Source organism: Triticum urartu, chromosome 5 (assembly GCF_003073215.2).
Source record: "Triticum urartu cultivar G1812 chromosome 5, Tu2.1, whole genome shotgun sequence".
Classification (NCBI taxonomy): domain Eukaryota; kingdom Viridiplantae; phylum Streptophyta; class Magnoliopsida; order Poales; family Poaceae; genus Triticum; species Triticum urartu.
This window is the reverse complement of record NC_053026.1, coordinates 574,083,005-574,099,109: the sequence shown is the minus strand read 5'-3', so window position 1 is coordinate 574,099,109 and position 16,105 is coordinate 574,083,005. Positions and strand designations below refer to the sequence as shown.

General features: G+C 44.4%; 1 protein-coding gene across 1 annotated transcript; it reads left to right on the top strand.

Moving 5' to 3' along the window:
* Window positions 1–6,916: 6,916 nt before the first annotated feature.
* On the top strand, window positions 6,917–8,810 carry LOC125510870 (pathogenesis-related genes transcriptional activator PTI6-like). Its single transcript, XM_048676143.1, has one exon. It carries the CDS (start codon window positions 7,523–7,525, stop codon window positions 8,411–8,413), a length of 891 nt encoding a protein of 296 aa, XP_048532100.1. The 5' UTR covers window positions 6,917–7,522; the 3' UTR covers window positions 8,414–8,810.
* The last annotated feature ends 7,295 nt before the right edge of the window (window positions 8,811–16,105 follow it).

The window sequence follows — 16,105 nt, the reverse complement described above, 5'->3', positions numbered from 1 at the left end:
AAAGTACTACTATGCATGCCCCTAGGGGGGATAGATTGGTAGGAAAATACCATCGCACATCCCCGACCGCCACTCATAAGGAGGACAATCAACGTGCATGCTTTGGGAATCACAAACCTTAACACCAATATTCTTACTAACCACAACCGTTTACTAGTACCTCCCACATATTCCATCTCTATATCGCAAAACTATTGCAAGGAATCAAACATATCATATTCAGTGATCCATAAGTTTTATGTAGGATTTTATGACTAACCATGCAATCGACAAATTCCTTTTGGCTCTCTAAATAGATATAAGTGAAGCATGAGAGTTTAATTATTTCTATAAAAGATCATTCTCTAAAAAATATAAGTGAAGCAAAAGAGCATTCTTCAAACAACGGTTTTCTAAGTGAAGAGAAACAGGCAATCCAAACTTCAAATGATATAAGTGAAGCACATGAAGCATTCTATAAAACCACACTCAAAAGATATAAGTGAAGTGTAATATGCATTATATAAATCAACCATGGACTATATCATACCAGCATGGTGCATAAAATAAAAATGAAAACTAAAAGCAAAAGACGCTCCAAGATTTGCACATGTCACATGAACGAAACAAAGACGAAAACATACCCATACTTGTTGAAGAAAGATGGGATGCCTTCTGAGGCATCCCCAAGCTTAGACACTTGAGTCTCCTTGAATATTTACTTGGGGTGCCTTGGGCATACCCAATCTTGAGCTCTTGCCTCTCCTCCTTCTCCTCATATCGAGACCTCCTCGATCTTTGATCACCTCATCCACACAAAACTCAACAGAAAACTCGGTAAGATCCATTAGTATAATAAAGCAAATCACTACTCTAAGTACTGTTGCAAACCAGTTCATATTTTGTTTTTGCATTGTAGCTACTGTAATATAACTTTTTCATGGCTTAAATCGCCGATAAAAATCGATAGATTCATCAAAACGAGCAAAACAATGCATCAAAAACAGAATCTGTCTTAAACATGACAGTATGTAGTATTTCTGAAGATTAACCATACTTCTGGTACTCCAAAAATTCTGAAACAATTAGTAAAAATAAAATTTTTATATATAAAGATAATGCAAAAAGTCTCAGAACCGTTTGACGTTCCAGTAAAAAATGTAAAATCGCGTACTACAACCAAAGTTTCTGTTTTGCACCGCACAAACCAACAAGCAATGTAAACATCCTAAAGGAAAATCTTGACACATTATTTTTATAATACAATGAAATTGTACAAGGGGATAATTATTTTTGTTGAAAAGTTTTTGTAATTAAGATTCACAAAGTTTCCGTGAGCATGAACAAAGTTCAAGGACGTCCCCCACTTTCACAATGCTCGTCTATCTCACTTTCACTTTTCTTTTTGTGAAGTTTTAAGTTCCCCTCTATATTTTTTTTGTTTTAAAACTATATAAAAGCACTCAACAGAAATAAATGACTCTCTAAAACTTCTGGGTTGTCTCCCTGGCAGCGCTTTCTTTAAAGCCATTAAGCTAGGCATAAAGTGCTCAAGTAATGAATCCACCCGGATCCCTAGGTATATCAAAGCCAATTTTGATCAACAATGATTTAGCATTTAGTAGTGAGCACAAAGCAACATATATCAAGCAATGACGAAGTCTAACTCTCTTCCTATGCATCGGCATGTCATACAAGAACAATTCATGCACATCAAGTAAATGCCAATACATAGCATAAGCAGTTTCTTGCAATTTTATCGTATTGGAAACATAAAGAGGTGGAGATATAGTTCCTCTCTCATAATAATTGCAAGTAGGAGAAGCAAGCACATGCATATTATATTCATCAAAATCATCATGTGTACGGTAAAAGGCAAACCATCAATATAATCCTTAACAAGAGCAAACTTCTCCGATATAGTGCAGTTGGGAGAATTCAAAAAGATAATAGGACTATCATGTGTGGGTGCAATAGAAACAATTTAATGTTTAACATAAGGAACAATAGCAAGTTCATCTCCATAAGCATCATTCATATTGGCATCTTGGCCACAAGCATAGCAAGCATCATCAAAAAGGGATGTTTCAAATGAATCAACGGGATCATAGCAATTATCATAGCATTCATCCTTTGATAAGAATGAAGGGGCATTAAACAATGTATGAGTTGGAGGGTTACTCTCATTAGAAGGCGGGCACGGGTGATCAATCTGGTCTTCCTTCGCTTGTTCTTCGCTCTCCTCATCATCTTTTTCATCCAATGAGCTCACAGTTTCATCAATTCCTTCTTCCATAGACTCCTGCAAAATATTAGTCTCTTCTTGCACAGCGGAGACTTTCTCAATAAATGCATCAATATCAGAATTGTATTTATAATTATTATAGCAATATTTAAGGATAGCAAGATTTCCAGGTCTATAAACTGAATCATCAAAATCTTCAAACTTTTTAAACAAAGATTCAATTTCACATGCACCCTTAAAAGCAACAAATTCTTCTATTCGTTCCACATCATAATAATCATATGTACCATTAGCATAAGAAGCCAAGGTTTCATTATCATTAAATTCACATGAAAAGGGAAGATGTGGAGCATTCATCCTAGAGCAACAAGTATAATCATATCTCTGGCATAAATCCCAAGCATACCAATGCAACATATGAATTTGATCCCATAACAATTTCTCTTTTTGAGTCAAGCGATAACCCTTAAAGCATTCACGTTGATCCAATGTTACTCCCATTATCAAGTTGAATGGGGTTTTCTCAGGATCATCAAAGTAGTGCATAATGTTTTTCACATCACGAGCATCGAGGGTTTTAGGAGGTTCCCCATCTCCATGAGTAGCAAGTACCACTAATGTTTTTGGTGTTTCGTGTTCCATATCCATAACAAAAGATAGAGAACGACTTAGAACAGGAAATAAAAACTACTTAGTGATAAAGCAAACAAGCACACACGAGAATATTCACCCCACGCTATTTCTCCCTGGCAACGGCGCCAGAAAAAGGTCTTGATAACCCACAAGTATAGGGGATCGTTTGTAGCCTTTTTTTGATAAATAAGAGTGTCGAACCCAACAAGGAGCTAAAGGTAGAACAAATATTCCCTCAAGTTCTACCGACCACCTATACAACTCTACGCACACTTGACGTTTGCTTTACCGGAAACAAGTATGAAACTATTTTGCAAGGACAAAACTACGAGTACTTTGCAAGAATAAAACTATGAATAAATTGCAAGATAATAAAAGAGGATAGCTTTTGCCAACAAGAAAGTCATTTGTCCTAGGCAATCAATAACGAGTACCAGTAATCATTCTTGTAATTTTATATGAGGGAGAGGCATGAGCTAACATACTTTCTCTACTTGGATCATATGCACTTATGATTGGAACTCTAGCAAGCATCCGTAACTACTAGAGATCATTAAGGTTGTGAAACCCAACCATAGCATTAAGTATCAAGTCCTCTTTACTCCCATACGCCATAACCCACATATCCGCATTTAAGTTTCTGTCACTCTCGCAACACTGACAATAAGCAAATCATGAACATATTGCAACAACCTACAGCGAGGGCCCCTCACATTTGCGCGATACGAAGGGCACCGTAGGACAGCACCATAAGTAAAATATACAATCATACCAACCAAGATCACGATCAACCCATAGGACAAAATGGATCTACTCAAACATCATAGGATAACCATAGATCATTGGGAAATGATATATGGAGTTGAGCACCATGTTTAAGTAGAGATATCAGCGGGGAGAAGAGGTGTTACACCGCTGCATAGAGGGGGGAGAGTTGGTGTTGACAATAGCAAGATTGTTGATGTAGATCGTCGTCCCGATCGTTAACCCCGGCGGCACTGCGGCGCCACCGGAAGCGAGGGGGAGAGAGCCCCCCTCATACTTATTCTTCCTTGGCCTCCCCCCTAGATGGGAGGAGGGATCCCCCTCTGGTCCTTGGTCTCCATGGCGGCGGAGGGGCAGGAGACCCTCCGAGATTGGATCTCCCTCTCTGTTCTCTTCTATTTCGCGTTCCCCAAATCTGGCCGAAAACCGTTTCTTATATTCCCGGAGATCCATAACTCCGATTGCACTGAGATTTTAACACACTTTTTCCCGGATATAAGCTTCCTTGCTCCTAAAGTAGATATCCAACCGACGTACGAGGTGGGCACAACCCACCACCGCATGCTAGGGGCCTCTGGCGCGCCCTGGTGTATTGTGCCCTGTGTGGGCCTCCGTTTGTGGTGAATCCAACTCCAAAAAATTACAAATATTCCAAAATAATTCTCCGTAAAATTTCATTGCATTTGGACTTTGTTTGATATGGATACTCTGTGATACTAAAAACATGCAGAAAACAGGAACTGACACTTGGCACTGGATCAATAGATTAGTCCAATAAATCATATAAAAAGTTGCCAAAAGTATGTAAAACTTGTATAATATTGGCATGAAACAATCAAAAATTATAGATGTGACGAGGACGTATCACGATGCTTATGTGAAAAGGCTTTAGCCTGATAAGCTCGAACCCAAATCGAAGAAGTGTGTCTTCATAGGATACCCAAAAGAAACTGTTGGGTACACCTTCTATCACAGATCCGAAGGAAAGATATTTGTTGCTAAGAATGGATCCTTTCTAGACAAGGAGTTTCTCTCGAAAGAAGTGAGTGAGAGGAAAGTAGAACTAGATGAGATAATTGTACCTTCTCTCGAATTGGAAAGTAGCTCATCACAGGAAACCGTTCCATGATGCCTACACCAACTAGAGAGGAAGCTAATGATAATGATTATGAAACTTAAGATCAAGTTACTACCGAACCTCGTAGGTCAACCAGAGCACATTCCACACCAACGTGGTACGGTAATCCTGTTCTAGAAGTCATGTTATGATACGTCTCCAACGTAAACCAAAAATACAAAAATACCTTGCTGCAGTTTATTTTATCCGAGATCTATTTATCCCGTCTATCATATTTTTATCACGTCTGTTTGCCCGAAAGGGATTGACAACCCCGTTAACACGTCGGGTTGCGAGTATTTGTTATTTGTGTGCATGTGTTGTTTACGTAGTGTTGCTTGGTTCTCCTACTGGTTCGATAACCTTGGTCTCATCACTGAAGGAAATACCTACCGTCGCTGTGCTGCATCATCCCTTGCTCTTTCAGGAATACCGACGTAGTCTAGCAGACATCAGAGGCAGAGGAAGAACTGGAGAAGGCGCCCCCCGCCGATGGACTAGTCGTCGGTGTCCGAGTTCAGGGTGCTATACGCGGAGCATCACTACAACATGGTGCTAGTGGAGGCAGAGGTGGAGCATGCGCTAGTGGAGGAGCCACCAATGTCTGCGTTCACACTGTTGCAGGTGGAGCAATGTACAATCAATCACTAATGGAGGAGCACTCATAGACGGAGGATCAGTTGGAGGCGCATCATGTGTCCCTTGTTGCTGCCCCGGCCATGGTTGCGGTGGACCCAAGCATCGACGACATGAACTGGACAACGCTCGCATCCGTGCATAGTGCCCGCACCATCCGCCTCGAGCATTTGCAGCTCCGTGTCAACGAGGCAGAGCACAACCGGCTCTTCGAGGGGCTAGAGGCGAAGAGGAATCCATCATCAGCCCCACCTCATTCGCGCCAACTGCCAATGACGACGAGGATGGTCTGTCCTATGAGGGGCCCGTCGACCTCATCATTGATGTGGAGTAGAGTAGGATTTTTATTGTCTTTTATTAGGGTTCTTTTGCCATGTTAAATTTATGCCAAAAAATAATGAAAATCCGGTGTATGATTCTATTTAGTAACTCTGGTGTGATGGTCGCTGGCCGGCCAGCTGTTCGTGGATACGTTCGGACGTGTCCGCGCACATTTGATGCCAACCGTTTGGTGATCCGTGTTGGAGACGCCATTAGTCCAACATGTATCACCAATTTTTCGCCTCAAATGTCAGCTGTCATCCATCCGGGTGTCAGCCACCCACTGGTGATCATTAAATACCCCCGTTTCAAATGGATCAAACACAACAAATTGCAAATGTAATTGTACCAAGTACGTTATAATACAGGCAAACAAGAACAAAATTTAACAAGTTTGACATATTGATCAACTAAGACTAAACTAAACTAATCCGGACTAAGCAAAGTAGTGTATGATGGCCTCGTATCGGCACCTTGGTAGTCGTCCGTGCCACGAGTGTCATCGCACTACTGACAAAAGGACTATCAGGCGTCGCGAAATCCCTCCCCGAATGCCGCAGCATGCTTGCCGAGCATGTGAAGCTGTTTTGACTTTTCATACCAGTTACATGGAGCTATGAGCTTAGGGCCAGTTCTTTTGGGCAATTCTCGCATAATTGACCCCCTCCTGGCTTCTTCTAGAATTGTCATTCATTTTTTTTACAATTCCTAACTAGTTAAGGTCTAATTAGCTAGGAATTGTAAAAAAAAATAGAGTGACAATTCTGGAAGAAGCTGGGGAGGAGGTAAGAATTGCCTAAGTTTAGACAAATAACATCCGGGAACCGAGCGCAGTCTTGAATTGTCAATTGTCCCAGCACATATCATGCCAATGGAGTCACATACCTAACACAACGTGTAAGTTCCAATCCACTTTCATGTGAACAAGTCATCCGAAACTATGCCAAGCACACGATTTGTAAGAGTACTGCTGGTAACATTAAAGACCTAATCTGATGATACAGAGCAACGCAGCAGCTTAATTCATTTCAACCGGGCCACATGTTGGGCAACGGGCATCCCAAGCCCAAATTCAAATTCAAATCCACTTCGAATTCGAATCACGCACCTCACACTCCGGGCATGAGGAGAGGAGGAGGGGCAAAGTGGTCAAATCCCGCAAAGGCAGGCACGGCCCAGTCCTCTGCACCACTGCATGCGCTCGTTTCACTGTCAAAAGCAGAGCAGGTCACGCGGAGGGCAGCAGTGTAAAATCACAAGGGGTGATAAGATCGAGAGGACGAGAGGAGGACTCCGTAGTGGCATCCACCTGTGCCGTGAGTGAATCTATACCATCTCCTTCCGCAACTACTTGTACTAGTACCTTTCTCCAAGCTCTGTCCCAACCCCCCACTCTGCTTCTATCCCGCCGACCCGCCCGCCCGGCAGAACCCTGTCTAAACCCCCAAAATCATCCCAGGATTACTCTCCTCCTCGCCCCGATCCGCCGGGAGCAGCCGAGAGACGCCCCCCCCCTGCCCAAATCCGGAGCTTCCTCTCTGGCTGCGAGGCATCGGGCTGGGGATTCCTGGCGCGGCGCCTTTGCTTGCTTCACCCGTTTCTTGGAGTGCGAGCTCGCTCACTGAGAGCGGCAGATCTCAGCGCCGAGCCCCAGCAAAAGCTGCAAGCCCCCCCACCCAAGCCTTTCCTCGGCCATTCTTCGCTGATTCTGGCAAGTATTTGCAAGGGGAAAGTTTGGAGAAGCTTTTTCGTCCTCTGGTTTCCCCAAATTGGAAGACGCTTTCTTGGATGAGATTTGTGGTGGAATCTCAGTAGCGCTGGTGGAGATGGGGATGTGTCCTGCCGACTCCCTCGCCGCCGGCCGGACCCGCCGCGCTGGGTCCCTCGCTCCCCTGCCCAAGCGCGTCTGCGTCTTCTTCGTGGACGCCGACGCCACCGAGTCCGAGTCCTCGGGGGACGAAGAGGTCAGGCGCGGCAGGCGGCGCGTGCGGAAGGTCATCGACATCAGCGTGAAGGCCTCCTCTCAGCCGTCTCCGGCGTCGTCCGTCCCGCGGAGACGGGCTCTGCTGCGGCGGCGGCGGGTGGCCAAGGCCGGCGACGGCGGCTACCGTCGGCGGTTCCGTGGCGTGCGGCAAAGGCCGTGGGGCAAGTACGCCGCGGAGATCCGCGACCCGAGCCTGCAGAAGCGGCTGTGGCTCGGCACCTTCGACACCGCCGAGGAGGCTGCCGCCGTGTACGACGACGCGGCCGTGCGCCTCAAGGGATCCCACGCCGTCACCAACTTCTCGTCCAGCTCCAGCTCCGACTCCGACTACGTCGCGTCCGCCAAGCCCCGCTCCCCGCCGCAGGCCAAGCTCCGTCCTACCGGGGAAGCGGCAGCAGAGGCCCCCGCGACCGTTCCCCCTTCCGCGCCGTCGCCGCCCTCGCAGCCCGAGCCCGAGGAGGACGACGCCGACTCGTTCAACCCGTTCGCCTCGTCCCTCACCCCCGTCCTCCGTCGCGCGCCCGGCGAGGCGCCCCGTCCAGTGGACCACCTGTACGGGGAGCTCAGCGACCTGGCCTCGGCCGCTCCGCCGTCCAAGGCGGTGGAGTTCGACTGGCAGCAGCCGTGGTGGGACAGCGAACCGAAGGCGACGGAGTTCGACTGGCAGCTGCCGTGGTGGGAGAGCGAGGACTTCGTGATGCCGCCGGCGGCGAGCGCCGTCAGCGTGATATGACGCCCCTGCCCCTACCCCCACCCCCTGCCGCGGCGTTTCGCGCCCTCGGGGCGGGCAGTGGCGGGAGACGCGTGAGGCAGTGGCGGGAGATGCGTTGCGTTCCAGTACTGTTACTATTATTACTTCGTTTATTAATTAGATCTACTAGTACTGCGTACACTCCAGTAGCCGCAGCAGCAGAGCAGAGGAGTGAATGGTTGTTGCTTGTGGTGGTGGTGGTGGTGGTGGTGAGCTCAGGCGGGGGCCCCGCCCTTGTGCGTGACCCGCCTTAACTCGCACGTCTCCGGCGTGGAAATGGAGCAGTGCGGTCGCGTCGCAGTGCCGACAGTGGCCGCATGCCCGTTACTGTAATGACGAGTAAAACTGTAATTGTTGTCGTGATGGTGTGTTTGTTTTACATCGCCTTTCCGCCTTGGTCGTCGTCGTCGTGAGGAGTTGTTTACGCAAGCTGGCGTCCAAGTGGTGAAGATTTTGCATCTTTACTGGCTACAAATCCACGCCCAAGTGGGAGCGTGACCATGACAGGATCCCAGTAGTAGCAAATGAATGTTTTCTTTTTCCATTTTCCAGGCGTGTAGGGCCGCGGATTGTGAGAGGTCAATTCGGCAAAGTTGCGCAGATCAGATTAAACATAGCCGGCCGCCGTGTCGCCGTCGGTCGCCAAGAAATTGGGGAGAAACGGTGGTGGAAACTAGAAAGCCACCTGGCCATGGCCACGTTTCTCGGTTTGGTAGACTTTTCAAACCGGATATTTGCGGCTTCGGTGCGCCACGAGGCGGCATCTCGGCCGTTATTCGTGCGGCCCGGTGATGAGGCGGCGGTGGGGACCGCACGGGTGGATTTGGCGGGAACTTGGCGTGGCCTCAAGCCAGCGTGACGCCTTTCGCGCCATTTCTTGCCCGTCTGGTCAAAATGACGGTACTGTCCCTGTCCTATCGGCGGTGACAAGCGCTCTCGCGGGACAGTCCCGGTCGGCTGGATAGACTTGTTTTTAGATACTTGCTATAATTCTCATGGTAATTAAAAAAATCTTATCTAGCTCCTACACTATTTGATTAATGAAAAAAATCCTATGAATCTTCATGCAAAATCCAACTGTGTAGGCCCATGACCGCTAGGAAGTTTTTGTGCATGCACTAGACACCAAATCTCAATGTGGCGTACGCATGACGAAAAACACTAACCTCGCCGCTATGAGGAGCTGGTAGGAATCAATGTTGGAGCTCCGTCTAATCCTTTCTGACACACGAACTTGAGGATGATCGGATCTGAGAAGACCGACTGAAGATGAAACGTCACCTATGCGAGGACTAAAACTCTAAGATATTTACTAGTCGAGCTAAACAGTGTTATTGAGAGTTTTTTTGTGAGCGTATGCTTCATCTGCTCAGCGGGCAACTAACCATGCTCTGAACTGCCTTTGGTAGGAAGCTTTTGGTGTCGTTGAGTTTTCGCCCCATAATAGGTGTTTCGGTGATGAGCACAGAACTCGTTTTCCCCTTTCTGGTCGCTTTACTCTCTTGTTTAGATAGTTGTATTTATGTTATTCTATTATTAATGCAAAGGGGCTATGTCGGGTTTGAAAATATAGATTCCGAGGACTTAGATTTTGCTCTTATAAACGATGCTGGAGTATTTGCTTCCTGGGAGACTTCGCGGGCAGGGGCAAAGCAACAGTGTTGGGTCGAGGTCAATTGACCCCAATGACCTTGGCCCAAACACTGTAGCATACATCCAACCCACTAAAAAAGGACTTGGTGAAAGAAAATGACACAACAGCCTCATGTCATGGCAGTAGGCAGCACAAATATTTATCTCAATACTTCGAGTGGGACAAGTGCACTAGAGCAGAGGTGATAACAATAAAATAAGAATAATATTTTGGATTGTTTCCTTCGCCACGTCGGGATAGGTGCGAGCGAGTCACATGGTGCGAGCAATCGAACCCAAAACGTCCCGCAAATGAATGCACAGTCATACAGGACCCACGTCTGGGCGCACCCGATTGGCGCGTCCGAACCGGCTCGGTCAAGGGCGAAGACTGGAAGACAGGCTCGGCTGCCTCGACATGAGTTGGTGCGTGTTGCCCCGAGATCCATGATGATACCTGTTTGTACCACTATTATTGTCATAAAAGTGTCACTTCCATGACATAAAATATTTCGTTTAGACCAAAATGTCACAGACGTGTTTTTTTCTTATAGTTGCTAGATGTTTCATAAAGCTTACAACTGCTCTTTTGATGTTTCATATGATCACTCGATGGATGGTACTTGTTATGCTTGCAAAAACCTTAGAGTCCAGCCTTTAGGGTACCTTGACGTCGTCGGAACCACTAAAACCCTGACCAAACCTTTAGGGTGCCTCAACGTCGACGGAACCCCTAAAACCTTGAACCAAACCTTTAGGGTGCCTCGACGTCGACATAACCCCTAAAACCCTGAATCAAGCCTTTATGGTGCCTCGGCATATTCTGAGCCTCTAAAACCCTGAATCAAGCCATTAGGGTGCCTCAACATTGACAGAACCTCTAAAACCCCTAATCAAGTCTTTGTGTGCCTCCGTGTCGACGCAACCCCAAAAACATTGAATCAACCCTTTAGGTTGCCTCGGCATCGACAAAACCACTAAAACCCTTAATCAAGCCTTTCAGGTGCCTTGAGATCGACAGAACCACTAAAACCTTAAATTAAGCCTTTAGGGTGCCTCAACATTGACAAAACACACTAAACCCTATATTCATCATCAATATCTACCGAACATCATCATCAACCAAACATCACAAAAATATCAAAATATCATATCGATACATCTTAAATGTATATACTTTCCTGAACATTTTTTTCTTAAATTCGGACTCAAACCTTGCCCTAATGAATAATAACTAAACAGGACTAACAAAGTTTTAAAAATTTTCTATGGTGTTATCTTTCAGTGCAGGAAAGTGTTGATGAATTTAAAATAAAGAAGTTCATGACGATTGGCACCAGGAGAGGACCCTCGTGCCTGCAATAGGGCCAGGGGTCGCCAACAGTGCCCAAGGGCCCGAGACGCCCACCTTCCAGGGGCACCTATACAATGCGCGTGTTGCCCATGGGCCCCCCTGGTCAGCCTGTGGTGCCCCTAGCTTTATATTTACATGAAGCCCTTCCTCAAATCATTAGTGATTTTTCCACGATACGAAAACTCTGCCACAACAATTATTCATATTAGAGAGGGGGATTCTTCACCATCGATACCCTCAACCCCTTCTCCAACACCATCAGCATGCTCTCCCAAACCATGTGTGAGTGATCCGGTGTAGGCACATGGGATGGTAGGGAATTGGATGAGATTTATCACGTACTAGATTGATGGGGGAACGATCCCCTGTGTAATAATTGTTCGAGAATTGATGTTGTTATGACTTTGTTCCATCCAATGCTTATTATTAGGGCCCGAGTAATATGATTTCAGATCTGAATCATTTATTTCTTTTACGTTTATTGTTCATGATTGTACCTGCAAGCCATATACACATGTTATAATTGGAGACCCCGAGGGTGACAAATCGGGGTATCAAAGAGAATGGTTGTAATATGAGGATAACATGTATCTTCAATTCCTAAATAGCTATAACCCACTACCTAATTTTTCCTCTCCATGCAACAATGCCACATCACCAAGTTATGCATGTAGTCATAAATTACCTTTTTCATTAATATCTTCATGCAAAACATACCACCTCATGCATATATTTTTAGGGAATTAAGTCATGCAAGACACTCTTATATTTGTTGTCGTTACTTTTACTATCCTACCACTTATCTATGCATTTTTAATAAGGTTCCCGCAGCAACGCGCGGGGCATCGTCTAGTTCATGGAGTGTTAATGCCTTGTTAAGGTTAACACGCAAGGCCACCTCAATAAACCTTAGTTTCATTTTGGACCCCGAAGCAAGGGGTGTTGGACTGTACATGAGAGACAAGTTCTTTTTAAGCATGTATCTTGATATACAAAATACGTGCCCACAATATTCTAGAACATGAGCTAGGTTATAACCCCGTGAATTGTGTATTATATTTAGAGATCATCCATGCAATATCCCAATAGCCACCCCTATGCCTACACTTGTAGGTTATTACATACCTTGATCATCATCTACCAAAATGGTCAAAAAGATCAATAGACCATATATTAATCATCGTCAAGCAAACATCATCAAAAGATCAAGTTTCATAACCATAGTTCACATCTTCAAATTGAACATAGTTCACAGATCCATTACACAAGATGGAACTTTATGGTAAAATCCAAGTTGAAGTTGTGAATCATAGTTCACAAAACCTTTTCCCCAGCTTCAACGAGACCTGCAATGGCAAACTCCAAGTTCCTCCTCTCCTGGCTGAGCTTTTCCTCCTCTTTCATATGATTAAATTTTAGATTATTCCTAATGGCATTGGCATGAGCACATTCCAGGTGCTTCAACACGACCACTTGATCCTGAAGTTTTTGGTTTTCCTTCTCCTTCTTACTAAGGTTTGACTTTAATTTGTCCACAAAATTGTCCAAAAGAGAGCTCTTCATCATTGTCCCTCCTAATCTGTTGATAGATGAGCTCCATCACCTTCTGCTCCCAGGCATCCAAAAGATTGTTCATATGACCTACCAACTTGGAATAGTTCTATGATAGTGTCTCTCCTCCATTGTATGAGATGATCATGTTTTGTAACAGAGTTATCGGCAACTGGCAGGAGCCATATGGTTGTCGCTTTATTGTATGAAATGCAATCGCCATGTAATTGCTTTACTTTATCAATAAGCGGTAGCGATAGTCATAGAAGCAATAGTTGGCATGACGACAATGATGCTACGATGGATATCAAGGTGTCGTGCCAGCGACGATGGTGATCATGACGGTGCTTTGGAGATGGAGATCAAAGGCACATATGATGATGGCCATATCATATCACTTATATTGATTGCATGTGATGTTAATCCTTTATGCATCTTATTTTGGTTTGTTCGACGGTAGCATTATAAGATGATCTCTCACTAAATTTCAAGGTATAAGTGTTCTCCCTGAGTATGCACCATTGCAAAAGTTTGTCGTGCCGAGACACCACGTGATGATTGGGTGTGATAAGCTCTACGTTCACATACAATGGGTGCAAGCCAGTTTTGCACACGCAGAATACTCGGGTTAAACTTGACGAGCCTAGCATATGCAGATATGGCCTCGAAACATTGAGACCGAAAGGTCGAGCGTGAATCATATAGTAGATATGATCAACATAGTGATGTTCACCATTGAAAACTACTCCATCTCACGTGATGATCGGATATGGTTTAGTTGATATGGTTCACGTGATCACTTAGATCATTAGACGGATGTCTATCTAAGTGGGAGTTCTTAAGTAATATGATTAATTGAACTTTAAATTTATCATGAACTTAGGCCTGATAGTATTTACATAACTATGTTGTAGATCAATAGCTCAAGATGTAGCTCCCCATTTATTTTTGATATGTTCCTAGAGAAAAACTATGTTGAAAGATGATAGTAGCAATGATGCGGACTAGGTCCGTGATATGAGGATTATCCTCATTGCTGCACAGAAGAATTATGTCCTTGATGCACCGCTAGGTGACAGGCCTATTGCAGGAGCAGATGCAGACGTTATGAACGTTTGACAAGCTCGGTATGATGACTACTTGATAGTTTAGTGCACCATGCTTTACGGCTTAGAACCGGGACTTCAAAAATGTTTTGAACACCGCGGAGCATATAAGATGTTCCAAGAGTTGAAATTGGTATCTCATACTCATACCCGTGTCAAGAGGTATGAGACCTCGGACAGTACTTTGCCTACAAGATGGAGGAGAATAACTCAACGAGTGAGCATGTGCTCTGAATGTCTGAGTACTACAATCACTTGAATCAAGTGGGAGTTAATCTTCCCGATAAGATAGTGATTAACAGAGTTCTCTAGTCACTATCACCAAGTTACTAAAACTTTGTGATGAACTATAAGATGCAAGGGATAACGGAAACGATTCCCAAAGCTCTTCGTGATGCTGAAATCGGCGAAGGTAGAAATCAAGAAAAAGCATCAAGTGTTGATGGTTGACAAGACCACTAGTTTCAAGTAAAAGGGAAAGGGAAAGAAAGGGAACTTCAAGAAGAATGACAAGCAAATTGCCACTCCCATGAAGAATCCCAAAGCTAGACCCAAGCCTGAAACTGAGTGCTTCTACCAAAAAGGAAATGGTCACTGGAAGTGGAACTGCCCTAGATACTTGGCGGATAAGAAGGATGGCAAAGTGAACAAAGGTATATTTGATATACATGTTATTGATGTGTACTTTACTAGTGTTTATAGCAAACCCCTCGGTATTTGATACTAGTTCAGTTGCTAAGAGTAGTAACTCGAAACGAGAGTTGCAAAATAAATGAAGACTAGTTGAGGACGAGGTGACGATGTGTGTTGGAAATGATTCCAAGGTTGATAAGATCACCATTGCACACTCCATTTACCTTCGGGATTAGTATTGAACCTAAAATAAATGTTATTTGGTGTTCGCTTGAGCATAATATGATTGGATCATGTTTATTGCAATGCGGTTATTCATTTAAGTCAAAGAATAATTGTTACTCTGTTTACATGAATAAAACCTTCTGTGGTCATACACCCAAGGTGAATGGTTTATTGAATCTCGATCGTAGTGATACACATATTCATAATATTGAAGCCAAAAGATGCAAAGTTAATAATGATAGTGCAACCTATTTGTGGCATTGCCGTTTAGGTCATATTGGTGTAAAGCGCATGAAGAAACTCCACGCCGATGGACTTTTGGAATCACTTGATTATGAATCACTTGATGCTTGCGAACCATGCCTCATGGGCAAGATGACTAAGACTCCGTTCTTCGGAACAATGGAGCGAGCAACTGACTTATTGGAAATAATACACACTAATGTATGCGATCCGATAAGTATTGAGGCTCACGGCGGGTATCGTTATTTTCTGACCTTCACAGATGATTTGAGCAGATATGGGTATATCTACTTAATGAAACATAAGTCTGAAACATTTGAAAAGTTCAAAAAAATTCAGAGTGAAGTGGAAAATCATCGTAACAAGAAAATAAAGTTTCTACGATCTGATCGCGGATGCGAATATTTCAGTTACGAGTTTGGTCTTCATTTGGAACAATGTGGAATAGTTTCGCAACTCACGCCACCTGGAACACCACAGCATAATGGTGTTTCCGAACGTTGTAATTGTACTTTATTGGATATGGTGCGATCTATGATGTCTCTTACCGATTTACCACTATCGTTTTGGGGTTATGCATTAGTGACAACTACATTCACGTTAAATAGGGCACCATCTAAATCCATTGAGATGACACCGTATGAACTATGGTTTGGCAAGAAACCAAAGCTGTCATTTCTTAAAGTTTGAGGTTGCGATGCTTATGTGAAAAAGTTTCAAACTGATAAGCTCGAACCCAAATCGGAGTAGTGCGTCTTCATAGGATACCCAAAAGAAACTGTTGGGTACACCTTCTATCATAGATCCGAAGGCAAGATATTTTGTTGCTAAGAATGGATCCTTTCTAGAGAAGGAGTTTCTCTCGAAAGAAGTGAGTGGGAGGAAAGTAGAATTTGATGAGGTAATTGTACCTTCTCCCGAATTGGAAAG